This window comes from Apteryx rowi, unplaced genomic scaffold (assembly GCF_003343035.1).
Source record: "Apteryx rowi isolate R43461 unplaced genomic scaffold, aptRow1 scaffold_131, whole genome shotgun sequence".
Taxonomy (NCBI): Eukaryota; Metazoa; Chordata; class Aves; order Apterygiformes; family Apterygidae; genus Apteryx; species Apteryx rowi.
In genome coordinates, this window is record NW_020447542.1 from 1,160,101 (window position 1) to 1,182,634 (window position 22,534).

Genomic DNA, 22,534 nt, shown 5'->3' on the forward strand with positions numbered 1-22,534 from the left:
GATGAGAGAGGTGAAGTGTTGCATAAAGAGGTGAAGGGGGTGGGGAGTCCTGTGTTAGAGAGGTCCAGGTAGGAGAAGGCACAGAGAGAGTCCTCAGTGTTTAGGAGGGTGGCATAGGTGGTCAGGGATCAATGCCAAAGGTCAGTTAGACAGAAAGGAAGAATGGAGATGGGCCCTGCCTCTTACAGATCTTGCTCAGGGCTTTGCTTTATTTAAGGCTGGCTTTGGGACAGGGCTTTGGTGCCTAGTTTGTTGGACAGAGGACTGCAGAGTAAGTTTGCAAGGTCTTGTTCACTCAGTGGGTTTTACGAGCCATTTCCACAGTACTTGATCACTGTTCAGAAAGACAAATTCCTGCCTTTCCCTTTTAGGGTTAAATTAGAACTCAATTTTTGGGCCTTGCTGCAGACACTGCACTAATATTTCCACAATGTGGGTATTTTCTTCCTTTTTTAGCAAATAGTATTCCAGGAAAAATATGCGGTAAAAAAAATCAGTAAAATCAAATTTAATAGGTGCTAGGTACAGTTCAGTGAATAAATGTCCTTGATAACTGTGTATTAATATCCTGCAAAAAATACAGGGAAGTTATAGCTGTATGGGTGTTTTCTATGACAAGGAAACAATTCCATGTTAACCACCGCTAAACCCTTATCCTCCATCTCTGGAGATATTCAAAACCCGCCTGGATGCGATCCTGTGCAATGTGCTCTAGGGACCCTGCCTGAGCAGGGGGGTTGGACTAAATGATCTCCAGAGGTCCCTTCCAACCTCAACCATTCTGTGACTCTGTGATTCTTATGCAAAAAAAAATAAGAATTTGGTTCCTGTTAACATGCTGGGTCATGGTGGAGTGGCAGAAGGGCTCATACTATTACTGACTGCAAGGGGTAAGGTGACCTACTCTGCATGGTAGCTACGGATTGGTATGGGTTTCATGGTGTTGCATAATGTCCATGTTCCATAGTGTTGCTGTCCAGCGCAAGTTTAGTTCTGACGACTTGCCTGTCACCCTGAAACATCAGTACAATGAGTCTGACATATTCGTATCTATCACTGCTACTAGCTGTCATTCTAGCATTTATAAGTTCACTGTAATTTTTTGTCTGTCTTTGTAAAAATACCTCTTGAAATGGAAAAAATTACCAAAACTTTGTATACTATTCTGATGATAAGATTAGAAAAAAGACATATTCTGGCAATATAACTAGAAACAAGGCAACACTTTATTTAAATAAAAAACTTTATTAACAATGTAAAATGTTTAATATCTTACAATCTGAGCTAATTCTGGCATGCCCTATAAGAGTTAATAGTTAGTGATACGCAGACAACATGCTTTAAATTCTATTGGAAACAAAATGGGTTAGTGGTGTGTTGTACATTGTAGGGTAACTGTTTATTTTACTACACCTGCTTTTAATAAAGTACTTATTTTTTTTCCAAAAGGTTGGAGAGATACCATTGGCTTAAAAGGAAATTTATTATTTCTATGCATTGTACAGTATATAGCTATTATGATTTCTCTGTATTTACAAGATCTAAATATTTTTATATATTGTTTGTGTATCATAAATTAAGATATTTTTCTATGAAGCTTTTAGATTGAGATAGAGTGGAAGACTAAATATGAATGAGAGCACAAAAAGCAATTGTAGATTTTGTGCAAATTCTGTTACAATATTGTCTAAATGTTTTAGAACTTCATTACTTTTGCTATTAAATAGCTTTCTATGCTTAAAGACTGTTTGAATATGATCAAGTATTTTAATGTAATACTAATAAGAGTACTGTACTATGCACAAACTTTTAGCTGTAGTTCAAACAATAAAAACTTAAAAATGATCTATTAACCATAATTCATGTGTCTTTCTCTGAGTCATTTAAGCATGCAAAAAATACTTTAAAAAGTTTTAGAAACATTCTTAGTTATGCTAGATTTGTTCCACAACTGGTTCTTGAACACTGTAACTTTAAATTGTTAAAACTCTTTATTTTGAAAAGGGGGATGGAGTGGAAGAGAAAAAGGAACAGGCTAGTGTAGAAAATATACTTTATAATCAAGAGTAGTAATGTGCATCTTTGCAGTGCTCAAATGATAGCGGTTTAATCAAAGCTATGATTCTTGTCATTTCTGTACTTAATCTTCTAACTGGAGACAAGACAACACAGTCCAAAGAATCTTCGCTTCCGTCTTCTTACTAATGGGTAAGGAGTCAAGTTTAGGAGGCTGCTATCGTCTGTGATGAAAAAAACACACATTTTAATTCAATTGCATAAACACACACACACACACACACACACACACACAAGTTTGTATCTTTGTGTGTCCTCACAGCACCTACAAGATCAAGTAGTAGACTCCGTTGTTTTAGGCACATAGCAAATAATAAACTGAATTTTCTATATTAGAATAAGGGTCTTAAAATGCCAATTATCAGGACTCCATGAAAATGCAATAGAAATTTTGGCATGAGGAATACCCATTCAATGACAAAACCTTAATGAAATTGTACCTCCAGTGCTGGGAGACCTAAGTCAAAATATTCCTACTTAATGAATAATGTTAGGCAACAACTAAAACCCAAAGCACAATAGTTTTGAGATCTTAATTGCAGACATACAAGTTTGACAACCTAAGCTTAAATTCTGGCTTACTTTAAAGATAAAAAAAAAAATTACTGAGTGCCATTTGTACACGTCAGTGAGAATTTCAATTTAAAACTTCAAGATCAGAACATCTTGGCACATGAGGACTAAAAGTACTTGCCTTGGAAAGTTAGCACAATCTGCTATCCCTGCTTCTGGTTAGCTTTCTACCTTGTATATTAACTCCTTTTAAATTCTTACAGAACATATATATTAGTGCCTATAATTATGTTAATTTGTCCCCTGTCAGCAAACTGTCTCAAAAATTCTTTAGAATTTACTTTGAATTTGAGCCAACTTCAAGCAGGGTTTCAGGCTAAGAACTATACCTCATTATGTTCCTATTCTTGATACACTGGGGACCTAGTTTTGATTGGAGGCTCTAGACCCTATTGTAATACAAATACTTAAGTATAAAAACTTAGGTAAGACAACATTTAATAATGTGACCCTTAAGTTCACAAACCACATCAACTAAACTTCTTAGCATAGTAACTTAAATTATGAAAGAGAATCCTAAAAAACATTTATTCAAGCAGATCTGTGAGTAGTCAGTAACATTATGTGAAGTTTGTTTGGGCTTGCAACCATAAGTCCTTTGTGGTTCTCACTGAAGTCAATGGCAAAACACTTGCTAATTTAATTGAAAGAAGGATCAGGTCTTGTAAAGATCAACTCATTCAACAGCATTCAGTCATCTCATAATCATTCTTATAAACTATGCTTGTAATTCATACATATGTACAATTAAAGTCCAGACCATATTAATTACCTATAATGTTGTTGTTTGTTTGTTTGTTCTGTTTTCTTATACTTTGCTCTAGCTTTAATTAATTAAAGGTCTTGGAATATTTTGTAGTTTTAACTGCTGTGTCAATAATAAGTATGACTGTCCATTCCTGAAGCATCAGTTCTCTGAGGTCAGCTGTAAACTGTGATCACAGTTGGACTCTGCGGGAGCAGCAGAAATGCCATTTGTGATTCTCTGAGCCTGGAGCGGATCACAGAGCGTTAAACTGTCTGGCTGACACGTCTCCCAGCCTGCTGCACAGATGATCGGTGATTTTCAGGCCATTGTTGAAGGACTGTACGGACACCTGCAGGGAAGCGGTCTGTATGCCTTGCTCTCTGTTCTGAATTCCAGTTTCTGTATGTTTTATACCCACCCACATTTGTCTTTTCCGTCCTTATTTCCACCATGCTCCTTTTTTCTAGGCTAGGCATAGACTTCTTGGCATTTTCCCATTCTTTTACAATGGCACATCTGCATCATGTATCTATCTTAAGCATGATTCCTTTTCTCCTTCCAAATAATTTCCATTCAGTCTGTCCCTGCCATAAACTCTTACTTCTATAATGAATTCACCCATTYTGTATTCATCTTTTACCATATTATGATGAATGTTAGACTGCTTAGTTCCTCAGGACAAGATCCAGGACACATTAGGCATACTTCGTCAGCTGCCAGTGTGCAAAGAGTATGCAGCACTTAAGGAATACGCATCATCAWGAAGAAATAAAAAAGGAAAATGATTATCTTTTTTATGTTGTTCACATGAAGAAAGAAAGTGCCTGTAGATGTGGAATATATGAGACTGCTGAGCCACAAGGAAGGCCCATTCCTAAATAAATTCTTTAGGATGAATAGCCCCCTGTGCATTTGTATAGGGTGCCTCATAGCTGGCTACTGGGAAAAGCAAGCTGTTACCAGCCTCAAGGCAGGTATCTCTGCGTAGGGTCAGTGTCTTGTTATCCTTGAGTCATAATACAGATGCTACAACCCTTGCAGGGGTAAACTCCATCATTCAGCATGACCCCTATCATAGTCTGTGCAATTTACACCTTCATTACATTTGAAAAAAAATGCCGCCTCAGATAGGGAATTAGTTGTGCTGCTGCCTTATCTCCCCAGGAGAAGTCTATTATTTTATCTGTAGATACCATATCTATAAACATTCAAAATTCAGTACTTTGAAATATAGTGTTCTCAAGTGAAACTCAGGAGGACACAGTTCACATACTAAATTCTGGCACCACTGAATCAGTAGGGAAAGGATTTCACCTGGATTTTTCTTTCTGTAAGTTCTACAGAAAAAACTAGATTTTCCATATCTAATGGAAGTCAAAATCTTTAATGATCTTAATTTACCTTACATGAAGAAAATATAAAACCTACCTTGATTTTTCAGTGGTAAAGGCATAGTCTCCCTGAGTTTGCTTAAAAGGTTTTTCATTTCTCTCATATCTCTGCAGAAACAAATTTAAAAGAAATACAATAGAACAGCAGTTGAAGACTCACAATAGGGAATGGTTCACAGTATCATTTTATATCCTGAACTAATAGAATAAAACCCAAAACTAAATAATATAAAAATCTATTGGGCAAGCATTTGGTTCAAATGTATCAGGGGATGCATACCAAAATAAAGGGCAGTAAATTTAACAAGGGAAGAATTTTAAGCCAGCCTGATTGTAACTGGTAGCTTTCTGGTCCAAATTTGTTATCTTTTCTGGATCTCAAGTATTCCATGTTAAATGAGTTGGTGGGCACAATGTGATCTTAGTGGCAAAATATTTGATGTGCCTTACAGCTAGCACTGGCCAGTACTATGGCTAATATAATATCTCATTATCAGCATTTTGTAGCTTGTACCATGAATGTGGTGTTTTAAAAAGTAAGAAATTATTATACATGTAGTTAATTCATGTCACTTAAGCTCCCTATGGATTAAGAGAAAATTTTAGATAACAGGGATGTCATTCTGGCCCCTCTTAGGAGGACTTTGACGTGGAATTTGCTAAAATTTTAAAAGGCAGAAGATGGAAAATACAATAACAAAATACCATCTCACAAAGCAGGTTACATATGGATATGTTTTGAAAGAGGACAGAAGCTGTAAAAAGGTTCCTGTTTTACAGATAGGTGGAAGACCAGCAATTTTGTGGGCGGGCTTGTGATGTCTTAAGGCTTTCAGGATTTAAAGATAATGCAGTCCTGCCTCATTGATCTACATATGATATGGTTCTTAGAAATGAAGCAGCATGACTGTCTTATTGCTCAGTTCTATTCTCTGAGTTACACTCTCAGTAGAACAGAACTTTATCCTATAGAAGTAAACACAGGTTGGCCATCAGGATTATTCCCTACCAAAGGGTCTCAGTTTTGTCTTTCGCCTGGACGGTCAAGAGAATGAAAGTCCACTTTGATATACTTTTGGATGATTTTCCCCTCTGCTCTTGAGCCTTCCGCATGTGCAACTATGGGCAGAAACAAATGATATGAACTAGCTTCTGTGCCTTTGGTTTGTGAATGCAAAACTGCAGGCAGCATATTTCAGGTACAAAACCAGAAGCCTGTTAAGATGAGACAAAAACTCTCTCTCTTTTAGCACCATAATTTTCTGCCCTTTGTTTTTGACAGTAGTTCCCTCTGGTAATTAACCAAAGTAAGAATGTCACTTCTCTTTGCCCCTCTTACAGGTATTGCTTTCAGGTATGTTAAATGCAACAAAAATGTTAAACAGGCTATAATTTGCAAATACCTACAGTAACAACACTGGCTGCCTAATTGGAAAAGACTAAATAAACTCTAGACAGAAATTTGTTTTATTTAGGAATAAAATGCTACAGATACCTGTCAGTGTTCTCAATATCTGTGGAAACCTGCCATAAATGCTGTTGAATATCTGTTGGAGATGATGATGTGTCTTCTAAAATAGGTATTTCGGAACTCTCCTCCACTTTAGTGTCTAGAATCTTGGGTGGTGCACAAGGCTCTTTTCCTTTAAAATATTGAAACAAAACATATATCCCTATTACTTATTAATTAAAAGGTGTACTCAGATTATATCATTGATGTTTTGGGCTTAATCTTGCACAGCATAAATGAAGAGAGAGAGTTGTGAATGCAAACTCCAAATAAGAACTGTTCAGAAAGAGAGTGGACCAGAGCAACCTGCTCATCAGAGTGCTGCTGTATGGTCCATGTTACTTCTGCCAAACAAGACTAAGAAGAAGCCCACACAGGCATGTGCAGAGCTTAGGATTTTGTTCAGTAAATATTATGAGGAGTTTCACTTAAACTCCAATGGCTCACATGTGACACAGAAAATAAGAACCACAGGACAGAAGAGAACAAAATAAATAGGGAACTGGAGTATATATTCTGAAAACGATATCAAAAGCTTTGATAATAGGCAACATTGTAATCCATGTCTTTCAATATTACTCACTCTAATACTATGGGAAAATAAAAGACAATAATGTGCAGTTTTGTTCTTGGTGAGATTGATAGCAATACATAGCTGCCACCATTCACAGCCCAGTATGTTGCATATTCCGAATTTGCATACTTACACTTGCCTAATTCATACTTACTATAGGAAAATAAAGGCAATATTGGAACTGTTTGGGGACTTCACGCCAGATCTGTCAGGGCTTTTTGTCAGGGAGAGAACGGGATGTAGGGTGTGGCCCATGATAGTGCAGAACGCAAGAGAGTTAAGTATCGGTGAGATTAGTTAGTATCCTTGCAAACTTCCCATGGACAGCCTGTTGCCATTCTTGGACACTAAGTATTGGACCGGACTGATTCTTTTTGTGTACATCATTTAAATGAGAAATTTCAAAGTGGATCGCTTACTGAGAGGTTAGTTTTTCCACTCTTTGTTGTCTAATGAAATAGCTCAAACAATCTCACAAAGAAATACATAAAGCCTTGTAAAAATAGAGAAAATAGTGTTTAAACCAGTGGTACTGAGGAGTTGAGTAGGAGGTATTTTTTCATTTTGCAGTTTTTGCTATTTCAGAAATTTTCACATCAGGACAAACCTGAGCACTTCCTGTAAGGTTTGAAAAGAACAGGAAGGACCAGAGTCTAGTGGTTATCCCATCTTTCTGGCGCATTAGAGACTAAGACCATGCTATACTACTCTCCCACATCACAAATTAGTATCCGAGCTATCAGGCTATTCCTCTTGTTTTTCTTTAAACTAGAAATTCCTGTATCTGAAGAAACTGTTTCAGCAGGTTCTTCGAACTGTTATATTTTGATAAAGTATTTCTTTGTTGAAAAATTCTCAGCTACTCCTTGTCTGAATGTACAACTAGACATTACTTATACTATAAGAGCTCTTTGCCTAATGTTTTCATTATCCTTTAAAGTCAGTGCAGTACCCTTTTCCCTGCATTATACATCCTCCCCAAAAGTCATCTAACTGTATGATTCCAAGAGATGACCTGACATAACAGTTTATCATCTAAAAATGGTGTCCTTCATCCTTTCTCTGCTGCTTATTCTGGCACCTACTGCTAACTTTGGCTTTGCCAGATCCCTCTGTGAGCCAGGTGAACCCATCACGTGGTAGAAGATTACCTCCACAAACAGAAAAATAAAAAGTGAAAAGTTTTCTGTTGTTTCAGTGCATTAAATCGGGTCAGTAAAGAACCAAGCATGCTCCAGAGCAAGTGACAGAGGACGAGGGTGATGATATAGCCAGAAGCAGTGGAAGGGAGGAAGAAGTGAAGGCAAGAGGGGGGTGGAAATACAGAGAAAGAGATCAAGACTTTTTTGGTGGCAACAAGCTCATATGTTGACTCAGTTGCTTGTGGAACAGCAGCCTAAGCCTACTTCCCAGACTGTATTTTTTATTGTGTATCTGTCACCTTTTAGGTATAACTTTCAAATTATTTCTGGTGGCAACTGCAGCTTATGCTGTTATTTTAAGGTAGATCTTAATATACAGTTTTAATTGTTCATTTGTGTAAGCTTCATTATTCATTACTTCTTCCAGTACAAGAAGCCCATAACACAATATACTGTTAGCAATATCTGACTTACAGCTTTTTTGTGAAAGAGGGTTGCCCTTGGAAAACTATCTAATTTGTCACTGATGTCGCAGAATACAAGGTGTTGTTGCTAGCACTGGGTGTTAGTTAATTCTGCTGTTATTTTGAAGTGTTGTATTGCAACTGACCTGACCTTTGGTGACATGCCATCAAGAACAAGCCTGGCTACGTATGCATCCCTCGGTGTGTCTGTAGATGTGAAGGGTGTTTCAACAGAAACAATAATGATTGTTTTTCCCAACTTGAGAACAGAAGTACAGAGACTGCATTGTTCTTTTTGTTAGCACAAAGGCAAGCTCTTGCAGGTTTAGCAGTACGAGTGGCACAGATTTCCTTTCAACCAGAAAGAGCTCTTTGCCAGTAATTTTGTTGTATTGTGAACAGTTCATGAAGCCTTCCTTGAATTTCAGAGCATCTGCTCAATCACTTGAAAACAGTTAAGAGTCAGCTAATAATAAAGGCTTCACTTGAATAATGTCTATGACTCAGGCTTAACATTTCCTACTATATGGCACACACTATAGGGAAATAAAAGTTCTTTAATCTTCTCATCCTAGTGGGGGAAAGGATATCTTTTGTACAACAAACTTTCTTAATATAGAGATGTGAGCCATAAATTTTACTTTCAATTTAGTCAGTGGAAAGACTTTTACTGATTTCAGCAGGAGTTTGGTCACGCACACTGCTGGCAGAGGTGTCCACATGCAGTTGCTGTTCTTGCCAGTTGGCTAGGCAGTGGCTCTTTTTACTGCTGGTGAAATTTTAATATAACACACACTTGATGTACTCTGTGTCTTCTAGCCTCTAATTCATCGTGTCCTTTTATTTTAAGAAGTAGAGATTTGCTTTTGGAGTGAAAGGCTCTTGAATTAAATGATGCTGAAGATCCAACTCAAATGAGGATAAATAAGAGGGTAAAAAATGATCAGTTCAGTAAGGCTACATCACCTATGACCATGGTGCTATGGGACATACTCACCTGTTGTGCTCCTTGTTGCTTCTGTGGTGACCTCTGTGGTGTTTGCTTCTGCCATACTACACTGTGCTCCTACTCTTCGTCATCACCTGCTTCCCAGAGAAACTTACATAATGAAAAAAAAATCTATTATAGGTCCCTTACAGCTAGTTAGATTTCACTCCAGATTAACTGGAAAGATCTTTGAGGGGAATAACAGAACTTAATCAAGCTGAGGGAACCCATGTCTCAAAAGAAGGCAACATTTGTATCAGATTTCTAACCTAGCAATTAAAAATAAATACAAAGCTCTAGAACACACATAAAATGAATGAAAAAGAGAACATACAATGGGAAATAGGAGAGGATCTTGTAGGAAGGAAGAAATGTGTTGCTGCAAATATGGTTATCTCAATCTGAGGAACTTCATTTTTGAGTTATACTTGGGATCGGCAGAACACAGAGATTGTCTCTGTGGAAATACTATTATCAAGGGAAAAGTAATGGGAACTATAAGGCTGTAGTGGATACTGTGTTTTCCTCCTTCCATGCCTGTTTTTGGTGTATTCATGTTGGTCTCTTCCTAGTGTCCACATGAGAATGGGTGATTCCCTAGATTTTAAGTGCTTGTTTCTCTACACGTATGTGCTTCTCTTCTCTCTCATACCTTATCCGTCTTGTTTACAAATATCTGCCAGTCTTTAAAACAGAATGCTGAGATTGCAGCACATCAGTTGAACAATCCTTTCCTTGTTTTTCAAAACGCTAAATAAGATGTAATTTAAACAAAGCAAAATAAAACAAAAATCCCTTCACTGAATTCAAGGTTTCTTTTTCTAATCTGTAACATAATCTATTGAAGGCTTTTAGGTCATATTTTAAGAAAATGTATGTTGTTATCACAAAACGCATAATGGAAAAACAACAGTTATACTATGAACTTCAATATGTAAAGCTTTCTACTGCACATGATACACGCTTGCCTGTGATTTAGTATTATTCTCATGAACCAACAATGCAGGAACGAGATCAGTCTGAATTTACATCACAAAAGCATAATTTATTCTTTCTATAATGCATACACATAATTTTTCCATTAGACTCAATTCTTTCATTTCTTATCTAAGTATTTATAGCATTTCTTCAGGTACCTGCCACTCTGGTATTCTAGCGTGGTATCCTTCTGTCCTCAGCTATGTTTAATAAAGTCAGAGGGGCCCATGCATCTCAATAACAGTGACAGAACTGTTATTTTAGCTAATTCAGCCTTTCATTAGGGCTTCCAAATAGACTTTTGGGAAGAATTAACAAAGTGTAGGTTACAAGCATTAAAGTATTTTGCATTTCATTCTGAGAAATTATTCATGTATAAACACCTCATTTAGGAAAAAACACAGGAAACAAATCAGAATTTGAGAGCATTTCATATAAGGAAGTGTAACATTCCTGAAACTTAATGTATCCTGGACTCATTTTGCCCRTGGATATTCACCCAAATTCTATTAAAATTACCAGAGCTACGTGTGAGTAACTGTCAGCAAAAATTACCTTTCCATGGTTGTACACTTCTTTGTCAGTAAGTTACAAACTAGCATAGTGGGTTCACCTGATTCTGGACCATAAGAATAACATATTGTTATGAGTATAAATGCATAGTGACTTGCTTTGTCCAAACTCAGTATAAATAGTTACCAGTTTCAAGCCTTGTACTTCCATGACATGGTAGCTTTAATTATTTTCACAGCATGTTTTGAATTCTGGAAAATACCTCTACTTCATTTTAACCTTCAAAATTTCTGTCCTCTCTTACCTTTGGTCTGTTTTATGTGCTCGCTCCCAAAACTAGAAAGAAAAATGACTACCTTGCACAAACACTGCACAGCTAGCTAATAACATGCTAACAATTTGCAGTTTGGGATTTTTTTTTATATTTCTATTATACATTCTTACGTAACCAAACAAGCCAATTACATCTGTAGATGATCATAAGAAAGTAATGGTTTCTCTGTAAACATGTATAGTCACTAAACTTCAGTAACATGCACTTCCGCAGTAACATGCTAATAATGCTAATAATGATCCAGTGATTATAATAATATTCTACAGTTTTTTTATAATGAAGGGAAGATATTATTGTGGAATCAGCAAAGCTCTTTTTTCTGCTGTTTTTACACATTCAAATGCGTTGAAGTCCTTTATATTATCAGTGAAAATCTTTGAGTTAGAAATATTTGTGACAGAATACACTGATGTATGCTGAAATGTACTTAAGAACTTTGAGGTAATTCTGGGTTTTCTCAGTGTGGGATCTAAACAGCTTCAGTATTAATTTGGAAAAAGGATCATCACAGTCAGCAGCTTCTGTAGAGAGAAGTTATGCCAACTGCTTCCTCTAGCAGCTTGCTAGCTAAGCCAGGGTTTGTTTATTTGATCAAAAGACTAGTCAGTGTTGGGAACATGTACAAGCAAGATCAATAAAGTAGACATAGAACATTTAAAGGAATTAGAGCTGAATTTTGTAAACACTTCAGAGAGATACCAAAGCTTGTCCAGAATATCTTGCTTTCCATGAAACTGTAAGTCAAATTAAAAAAAAAAAGTATTACCAGGTGGAAGACCTGTGTGTGATGCTGATCCCTAAGGCATAAAGCTATTCAAGCTAATTCAAATTCAAACAATTGAGGGAGACAAATAAAGCAAAACTAGGCCCAGGAGAGAAGCTCCAGGTTCCAGGCAAGTGAACTGATCTGTTCCTTGACGAAGTCTGAGAGAAGGGATGCTATCCAGAGAAGTTCTGCTAGAGCGTGACAGTGATACAGAAGAAAGCTAGGTGAAGTATGCTACTGGTGAACAAACACAGTGAGACGTTTCAGAAGATTTCCTGGAAGAGCTGGAAGAAGAGCTACCATTTGCCATACCGCCAATAGGTATTTGCTACAGTCACCCTGTTATGACAAAAGGGACAGCAAGACCTTTAAAGCTATATGTTAGGGACTGCAGGAAGGCACAAGAGAGTTCCTCACAGTTAACAGGCTCAAGTGCTGCCCTGAAAATTGGACTCTATACCTTCCTCTGCCCTAGAGTTTTCATGTGATTCTAGCCAAGTTGTCTAAACACAGCTTCTTATAATAATTGCTGACAATATGTTTCTCATTTTCTGGTTGCTCAGCTTGAAGACTCTGCACTCACAGCTGCAACTGAAACTACCGAGAGATTACTCTAAGTATGCTGCAATCTCAGATCCTAAATTAGCACTCTTTAGCTTAATCTCCTTGTTCCTTCTTTGCAATGGGAAAAACTGTTACTATCTCACTACCCAAGACAGTTCTGAAGACACTCATCAGTGAAGGAATTACTGAGAAAAGTCTGAGGAACAGAAGGATTCTACCTTTAGAACAGAACTGTGTGCAATAAATGCATCAGATAACACTGAACAATTAATTAGAATAAAACACAGATGACTACCCAAGCATGTGTCTCAGTCTGACAGGACTCTTGGGATGGTGGAAAGGAGAGTGAGGAAGTATATGATCAGGTAACCAAAGACTTAGTACATACAAAAAGGTTACAAAAGGTAACCCTACTTAGGCACATTTCATTCTGTCATTTGCAAATGTTCCAAATGTTCAGTTTTGCAGTTATAATGTATTTTCAACACTGGGGTTTTGTGGTGTATGTATCTTAGAAATAAATTTATTAGAGAGCACTTACCTCAGTTTACTTACTGCATAGCACAGCTGGAAATATTTATGGCTGTTGGCCCCACTGTGGCTGTTACATCTCACAGAAATAACAGACTGTCTTATAATAGAGGCTGTATGACAGTAGTAAATTAATCTGAAGTACCATAAATACGTAAGAAATTTCTGTACAGGAAGCTTGATACAGTGTATGTAGGAATGTTTGTTCAGTAGCACAGAAAGATAAGGGGAGCTCAGATCAGGGCTGAGAAAGGCAGTGAAAGTACCAGAGCTCAGCCCTTCAAATAGTAGTGTGGTGTTTCATAAAACAGCATCTGTTTCCCAGTAGGGAGCGTTGGCTGAGTTCCTCTTGGGAAAAGAGCATCAGCATCAGCTCACTGCCTTAGATTTATCAGTTTAGTAGTTTGTGTGATAATGTCTGGTCAAGATACCAGAACCCTCATTATTATTTATTAGCTGCATGTTGGTGAGAACAGCCTGCATGTTATTCTACATGAATCTCTGCTGGCTCCAAAACAGAGGACACAATTTGCTGAAATCTCCAGAGAGATTTAAAAAGCCCAACAAACTACTTATCCAACAGGTAAGAGGGCTAGAAAATGGAAAATATTACATCCAAATGGAAAATATTACCTTCAAAAATGAGCTACAAGATACGGCAAGAAATCACATGCAGGGAATAACAATAGACATACGCATTTATAAATTTAGCAAAGTTGATACATGTTGGAAATGTTCACAATTTCTAAAAGGTAGTACTGTTTGTAGACAGGAAAATCAATTGAACGTTTGTTTTAATATCACTCATGCTGGTGAAAAACTAAAAAAGCTAAATACTAGCAACAACATAATATACTTCATAATGGTCAAATTACTGGGTCTTTCATTCCTAGAGATCAATTTATGCACTTTTGCCTACACTGCAGTACTTTTCTCCTTAAGTAAAGAATTTCAAGAAAAATGCAGGTTCATTCTGCTCCTTGTAAAATAGTCTGTTTTGGCAGATACAGAATCACAGAATACATTAGTTTAGAAGAGGCCTTGAGAGGTCATCTGGTTTAACCCTCCACTGAAAGCAGGGCCAACTTAGATCAGGTTGCCCATGGCCTTGTCCGTTTGAGTGGTGAATGTCTCCAAGGTTGGAGATTTCACAGCCTCTTGGGTGCCTGTTCCAATGTTTGCATACCTTCACTGTTAAAAAATAATTGTTAACATCTAATTGGTATTTCTCTTGTTGCATGATTCCTTTATAATGCCTCAAGGCATCGTAAATACCCAAGTATTTAGTATATAAGCACAACATTTTATTGGCTAAGTTCCAAAATTCGGTTTATTCAAATCCCTGTGATTATATAATTTTTGTCTATTATGAACTTTTCTGAAAGAATGTCACTCGGCCGAAACCTGCAGCCAGGTTACTGTGGTTATCTCTACATGGATACAGGAAAAAAGTTACTCCATTTAGCAATCGCACAAGAGCTACCATGAGTTTTTCTATGCTCAGATTAGGAACCGCTGTATATCAAAAGTACTACAGAATAGGAACTAAGTTGGTCCATATTGTAATGCTGTAGCTCATCTTATCTAACTTTAGTCAAGCTAAGTTAAGTTTATCATGTAGATTCCATCCACAGGCAAATGGGGCACATTGCATCCACAGGCACATCTCTGCGTTACTCAGGCCACCTCAGACTACTCTTTCTCTCTCTCTGCAATTACACAAGGTGCCTTGACAAATATTGCCAATGTTAGGAAATAGTACAATCTGTCTTAAAAAGAAAAAAAACCCAACAGACTAATTTTGGTAGCTTCTTCTATCTTGGAATACGATGGCTATGTTGTCTCTTGATATTCTACAGTTTTTCTTTTGATTTAAGAAAATCACTCTGAGAAGCTCACTGCAGCAGTAACAAATCTCTAATTCTTATTTTCATAATAAAAAGGATCACAGGCTTTAGTTATATCCTAGATGCTAGATGTGAAAAATGCATTAGAGGATCTTTCAATGTGACAGGAACATACCAAAGAACTATTGTTTTCTCATTACAAAACAAGACCCGTTCTTGTCTTTACCTAGTATATTCTGCTGAGAGCTTATCTGGGCAAAGAGTAGTTACAGCGAGCACAAATACGCTCCCACGCAAAGATGTGTGACATCATTGAGCGATGAGTTACTGAGTAACTTGCTCAGTAAATTACCTGCATTTCTACATTTTCCTTTCAGTAGATGGGTAATGAAACATGAAATTATTAGAGATGCATTTTCACTGAAAGAAGGACATCTCCTGTTTGTATAAATATACTTAGTGGGGTGTATTTCACTGCTGAATCTAGTATCTAGTTTTATAAAGGTGGACAGCTTTCTAACCATAAGGTGCTCTTAATATTTATTCATCTTTTACTATAAACTATTGTTGCTATTGTTGGATAAATAACAACAGGGATAGTAAGGATTAAGTTTAGTACTAAACCTCTGCCATTTTGCTCAACCAAACACATGCCTTCAAATATCTTATCCAACAAATACCTCAGTAGGGGCATCACGCTTAAAGTAATCCATTTCTGTTGACTTAGCTGTTTCTTTTCTAGATGGAAAAGTGTCATACTAATACAGTTATCAGTGTGATCAGAATTGCTCTGCTTATTTTAAAGAACTCTTCAACTTGTACCAATTTCTGCTTTTGTGTATCAACAGCCAAGCAATCAAGAAAGCAAAACAAACATACAGTGTGTGAAGGACGGTTGAGAACCAGGATTTCTCTACAGACCTCTGGTGGATTCAGCCTGAAAGGCAGTGTGGTTGAAGCAGCTAAAACATTGAGATCCCAGTGCTGGAAACAGAGTACCAGAGTCCGCTCTATCAGAGATCACCTTACACAATTCTTAGGAAGCCCATCTGCAGAATAACACTTGACAGTCTTCCAAAATATTTGTGATTACTTGCTCAGTAATATGAAAAGTGAGGTGAACATCATTACTACTATAAGTCATCCGTGTGTTTTCACACTTCCTTTGTCAGAGTAGGAGGGGTGAATGCTGTGTCTCTAATACAGCTCTGTCCTTACTCGGAGACTTTGGAGAACTTTTACTGCTCCTGAAGTTGTGTAATGTAGATGGCAAGTGCAATGATTTGATTGCAGAGTCCTTAGAAAGTTTCATTCAGTATATGCGAGTGATTTATGGAGGTTTATAACTTGCTCCATTCTGACTAGATTTTTCTGGAGAAAATAAATTCATCTGTCTGGTCCAACTGACAAGTTTCAACTCTGTACACTCCTGGACCGGCCAAGCCTTAATTCTACTCATAAAGCCCAGAGACACCTGTATTCTCAAAGGGCTGTTACAAAATGTTTCACATGGGGTAATTAGTAGTTTTCTCAAACTTAACCCTTAGGAACAAAACTGTTTCTGTAGCGAATTCAAAATAACAGAACAAAACAGACTCTTATGCAGGGAACAAAAAAGAAAGAAAACTTTAGTTTGAGAAATAGTTATTTAACAATGACATAACAAATGAGAGGAACTTTTAAAGGGATTTTAAGTTGTTAGGCAGCCTCTGTTACTGGTCAAGCTCCTTGCTACCTTCTAGTTTAAATATTGTCCTACAGACATCCTCTGACTACTGAGCATGACTGGAATTACAATCTGGCTAGAAAAATTCTCCTGTGAAGAAAAACATGGACACAGAGCATCCTGACTACAGCTCCTATAAACCTCATATAACAAAGTAAACACATTATTGTTGAAACCTGACCTGAAACAAAACATGGTTATATGCATGAGCTGGAATTTTTCAAAACCTTCCATTTTGCAGCAGTTATTCTAATAAAAGGACTAAGATAGCTTGCTCACTGGAATCTGAGTAATGACAGCCTTTGGTTTGGGACCAATTTTTTTTTTTTTTTAATTTCAGACTTCTGAACTACAGAAGTATATTAGTGATACATGCCTGATATGAAACACTTACCTAAGAATGATGATAATGCATTAGAAATAGAGCTTTTTGCAGAAGCTGAAAAGCTGCAGTTGTATAGGTGATTTTACAGTTTGGTGCTGTGCATTTAATGAATATCCAAGCATGCCCCAAAATCCTGGTTTTTTGTTTAAATCAGCATCTGTATATTTGTGTAATTCAATACCTTTCCGATGAAACTGAAGGGATCCTAGTAGACATATGGACTTAAGCATTTCTGTTGTGTACATTTCTAAGCAACACTGCAACTGGATGTATAATCTACAGATTTCAGGATGAATTTCACCATCTTCTGGACTGCAATAAAAAAGAGAAAAAATTTAATTAGGAATGGGACCAGAAGGACCTGAAGGTCATCAAATCCAGTTCCTTACTGTTGCAAGCAACCACATTATAATTGCTTCAATAAGCAATTAAGCTATGCATATATGATAAAGAAGTTGTTTCTACCAAACTGGATTTAAAAATAAGGCTTTAGCTCTACATGAACTCAAAATAGCTAAACTTGGAGTCTCTTGGGTAAGACTGTATGGTAAGATTTTGGTAAGACTTATTTTCTCCTTTGCATATCTTTGGGAATGGAGTAAATGAATGACCTGAAAAATCTGAGCTTTCTTATCCTCTTTACCAGCTTTGGAGAAATATTTTCTGGTAGACTGAAGAATTCTTCTGCCATTCAGTTTCTGTTGCCCTTGGTCCTGGTGCAGCTGCATGAGGAGATTGCAGGGCCCCTTTTACTGTCCCTGTTCAGGCTAGAAATGCTGGATGAGGCATCATCAATCCCAGTTTGCTGACACTTTAATCAGAAACAAGGCAGTTGAGTCTTTTGGTTTTGCAGTTTCTGTCTGAATTTCTTTTTTTCCCCCTGTGTTTAAAATACTGGTCATGTGATTAGCTAATACTGCACTATGAGGAGAATGAGGGGATTACAGAATTTTTCAGAAAGCTGGCTTTCAGGAGAGTCTCAGGAGTAACAATTTTTAAAACAAAAATTGAAATCAAGAATAATCCTAAGATCTCCAATTAATTGCGTAGAACACCAGAATAAATCATTTATCCAGATTCAGGATCCAATTACTCTCATGCCTGACTGCAAAACTGGTCAATAAATCTCCCTTTCCTAGGCTCAGATTGGTGCGCGGGCATAAATATATTATTTTATAAACTTAACTGTTTTGAGTGCTCAAAGAAGTGATTTACTCAGGCATACCTGAAAAGTAGGTTTTCAATCCCCTTTCCAAAGGTCCTTTCAGTAGGGCAGTAAGTGGTAAGGTTGAAGAGTTAGGATTTCAGCCACTTCATATTCAGACATTCTTGCTATTGGTTTGCTACACAGTGATGTTAAATGGTAAGACAACCCACAAAATTGGATTTTATAACAAATAGAGACTCCTGCTTTACTAAATAAACTGAACCTAATGGCATATTTAAATATTACCAATATGAAACTAAAAAATTTCTCAGCAAGTTTTCAGATTTCTAGCATACGAATAATATAAATGAAGCTTTCATAGTGAAAAGATTGCTAGTATTCTTTATAGGGATTGAATTTCCTATGGTTAAACTGATACTTCTAAAGACCCTGTTGTATATGAAATAAAATTAGACTTGTGGATTGTCTCAAGGGAATGAAAGCAACTTACCTGATAAATTATTTGCAGCAACACTAAACTGGGCTGTTATGCTCAGATCATTTCTTAATACCAATCTAGGCCACAGACTTTTAAGACCTATAGCAGACGATGTTTATTTAAACCAGTAAAATAGTAAAATAGTCAAACCCTGGGTCCAGTCAAAATGTTAGATCTGGCTCTTTTGTCATGAACAAAACTGAAAAACTGTATTTTAAGAAAAATCCTACCAGTTTGTGATGATACAATTTTACTGAAGTTCAGTTCAAACAAATACTGTGTACTAAAAGCTGTTAATTTTTGTATTTGAGATTCACTGTTATTTCAAACCAAGTAGAGACCATACATTGCCTAGAAAGCATGTATCCTTCTGCACTGATTTCAGTGACGCCAGGGAAGATTAAGCCCAGCCATACTCTGGGGGTGTGAAAATAGACAAGGCCAGAAGAAGATAGGCCCTGGTTTATTCCTGTGCATGTGGCTCAGTGGGCAGGAGAAGTGAGCAATCTCAAAGGAATATTTGATGCAAGGACTTGTCATAATTTGCCTCCAATGAGGGAGAAACTGTGTGGTTTTTCCAAGGTCCTCAAGGGTTCCTGTCCCTCCAAGTGACAGCAGAAATCAAATGGGACCATGAAGGTTTCACAGAATTGGCCAGAACCTTCCTAAAAGGAAAGAACAACCTTAGCACCTCCACAGCACGTCAAGGAAGACTACTGATGCTCATACAGGCCAATGAAAACTCTTAAGAACCACAGTAGTGGTAAATTGTGCAATCACAAATGCTTAAATAAGCAAAAAATGCAGAAAAAATGCAGAAAAAAAAGTGAAGGTTGGGTAGGAGTGAGGACTGGAAAGAAATCACACTGGACTAACTAAGAAGGCGCAAAGGAAGATCAGTCCTGCCTGCCAATCCTTATGAAGTAGAACTCATGAAAAAGGCAGGAAATAACTGGAGTCCAAATTGCATTTACTGTGGTCTGTGTTACTTTGGAACCAATGCCATATGCATGATAATAAACTTGCCAATTGTAGGAGCTTTATTTCCCTTGACTAGACCAGAAGTATGTGTATTTGTTTTAGGCCACACCTAGTTTTCTACTTTTAACATGAAGTCTGCATTCATTCAGAAATCATGCCATACATGATATGTTATTTCATGCATCTTAGCATTAATACAGCATAAAGCTGTGATGGCAGAACAGAAAAGGGGTGTTATGCCCAATATCTTAAAGATGTCTTTTCAGATGCTTCCTGTAATATTTCTTTCTGTTCCCAGTGATTCCAGCTCCAGAAACACTTGATCGCCTTAAAACCCTGCATATTTTTCCTGAAAAATTAGCTACCTGAGAGAACTTTGCTTATTCAGAGTCAAGTCCTTCACTGCATATGAAAACATGCATTTGCTGGAGATGAATCCTTGTTCAAATCTCACATTCTTTTCAAAAGATACCACCATAAATGTTTTCAGTGACTGCACTAGCAGTAGTATAATAGAATAATGAATGCTAGTTAGGGCTGAAAATTGTGCTTAGAAGAAGAAACACAGCAATACAGCAACTCATACAAAAATGACTGTGGGATAAACTAAATTTGAATTTTTAAAAACTATACCTAATTGAAGACTCCTCAGACACTTAGAAGTTGTACTGTGTATATTACAATATTTTATAATACTTTTTATCTTGAATTCTTTCATAGTTAACTGGAATTCTTCCAGTTTAGCAAGAGTTAAACCTTAACATTCTCTGCAATTAGATGTTTGCTGTTTCTTTCATTTTTAAGCAATCTATACATTATATGAATTGCAGCTGTTAGATCTGTGATCACTTAGCTGATTAAAAAATGGACTGTTCTCTGCATAAACAATAACCATAAATGTAGCAGCATTTTTTTGTAAATTCGCAGATGGCAAGAAAGGTTTTTAATGTAATCCCGTCAGTATTAACCAAAGAAGATAAAACAAATATAGCCCAGATCTAAATTTAATTTGCTTTAGTATAAATCAGGAACAGCTCTTCAGAAGTAGACTGGTATTTCCTAAATCATATCAGCATATTCAAGACCAGCATCTACTCTTTCATTTTGCATATACCACTCCTAATGATTTCAAACTTTTCTGTAAATGCTTGCTACCAAATTGGATAAACCTCAAGAGTAGAGAAGGATTCTGGTTAATTTGTTGCAAGAGGCAGTCTCATGAGTAAACGTAACCTTGCAGAGTCCATCTAACCAAATAGATTACAAACAAATAACTAGCCAAATACAGCAGAAAAACAGCACACCACATTTTCTTACTCTGCAATAGTATTTTAAATTTCTGAACTTTGTGTCTCATATACTTGTTTTTATTTCTCTGATAACTACATTTAAGATGCACACAATACATATTTAGATAATACATGACCTCCTGAAGTCTTTTACTGTCCTGATTTGTCCTACTTTTTAGCTTAGAAATGAGTTTTCTTATACCCCTTAGTGTCATCGATAGTCTTCCATGTATCTTGAACAGTATTCCCCAGTTCAACACAATGGAATTACTTCAGTAAATGGGGATATAGCTTTTTTCATCATCTGAGTCTCTTACTGTTGCAGCTCTTGTTTCCTCCTGAGCACTCATGGAGTAATCAATTTCCTTTGAGCTATCCCTACCAAAAAAAAAGGATTACAAAAAGATTTAGGAGTGTAGAGGTCTCCTTGCTTGCCGTATTTATCATCCAACTCCAAAATTTAGCTCTTCAAAATCATTGTTCATCTAATACCTAAATCCTTCAGCCTCCCAGTGTGCACTCAAGCATATTCAGTTTCTGCTCATAAAGTTTCCAGGAGGCCTAAAATTTGTTTCTGAGCAGGACTTCCTCTGTCCTGAAGATGAGCAGTTACACACCTAGTAATGGATAAGCAAGACATTTGCCTATTTCACCTGCAGGGTGTAACACCTGCAGGGTGTTACTGCTGAATGTTCCCAGTGCAAAGTGGAACCGCACAAAAGAAAGTCACCACAGATGGCAGTGATGGCCTTTTTCTGCTCAGTTGCTCAGTCATCTGCTCTTCTGCTCAGATGAGAGCTCTTTCCGACAGCGAGAGAGATACTGATCTACTCCACTCTCTTATCCCAGGAAAGCTAAATCTACCTTTTTCTTCTTAAGGGTATGATTCTTTAACCATAAGGATATCACTGACAGCAGTACTGAAACTTACACTGTGAGAAGATCATAATTTTCTTATAGCAGATTTAGATAAAACTGGATTATTTTGGTCCTGTTTTTCTCTACATTGTTTCAAATGTTATAAATCCTTATATTTTTTAGGAGTCATGGTTGTTAAGGAACTTTACTTAAAATATTCAATGTATTTCTTACTTCCTTTCTAGCTGTCACTGGCAAAAAGATTGAGGGTCTGCACACAGGGATAAGAAAACAGTATGTATCTCATACAGCTATTTCATTTCTGAGAAGCAAAAACAGTGAAAGCCTTCCTGTAAAGCTGTTGTGGGCAAAACAGTCTGGACTCAGGGAATTTCACTTAATTTATTGCCAATTCACATAAACTTTTAATTTCAGTATTCAGTATTGAGAAGCAAGACATAAACAACTAAACAAACATTTAAGGAAACACCTTTCCTCCCTCTTCCCCATGCTCAACTTCAGCCCACTACTTCTCCTCCCCCCTTTCCTCCCTCTCTTCTACCTTCTTCCTAGCCTCAACTCCCTTGTTTCCACCACCTGCATGTTACACTCAGGCCCTCCCAATCCTTTCAGTGAGCCGATGGGTGGCG

The 22,534-nt window shown here is 37.0% G+C and overlaps 1 protein-coding gene across 1 annotated transcript in view; it reads right to left on the reverse strand.

The window, feature by feature from the left end:
* Positions 1-1,285: 1,285 nt before the first annotated feature.
* Positions 1,286-22,534, reverse strand: part of RGS7BP (regulator of G protein signaling 7 binding protein) — a 47,685-nt gene continuing 26,436 nt past the window's right edge. The window contains exons 3-6 of the mRNA XM_026056439.1: positions 17,292-17,422; positions 6,284-6,431; positions 4,826-4,896; positions 1,286-2,240 (exon numbers count right to left, since the gene is read on the reverse strand). Coding sequence (XP_025912224.1) covers positions 2,149-2,240; positions 4,826-4,896; positions 6,284-6,431; positions 17,292-17,422 — 442 coding nt within the window. The 3' untranslated portion in view covers positions 1,286-2,148. The remainder of the gene's footprint in view (positions 2,241-4,825; positions 4,897-6,283; positions 6,432-17,291; positions 17,423-22,534) is intronic.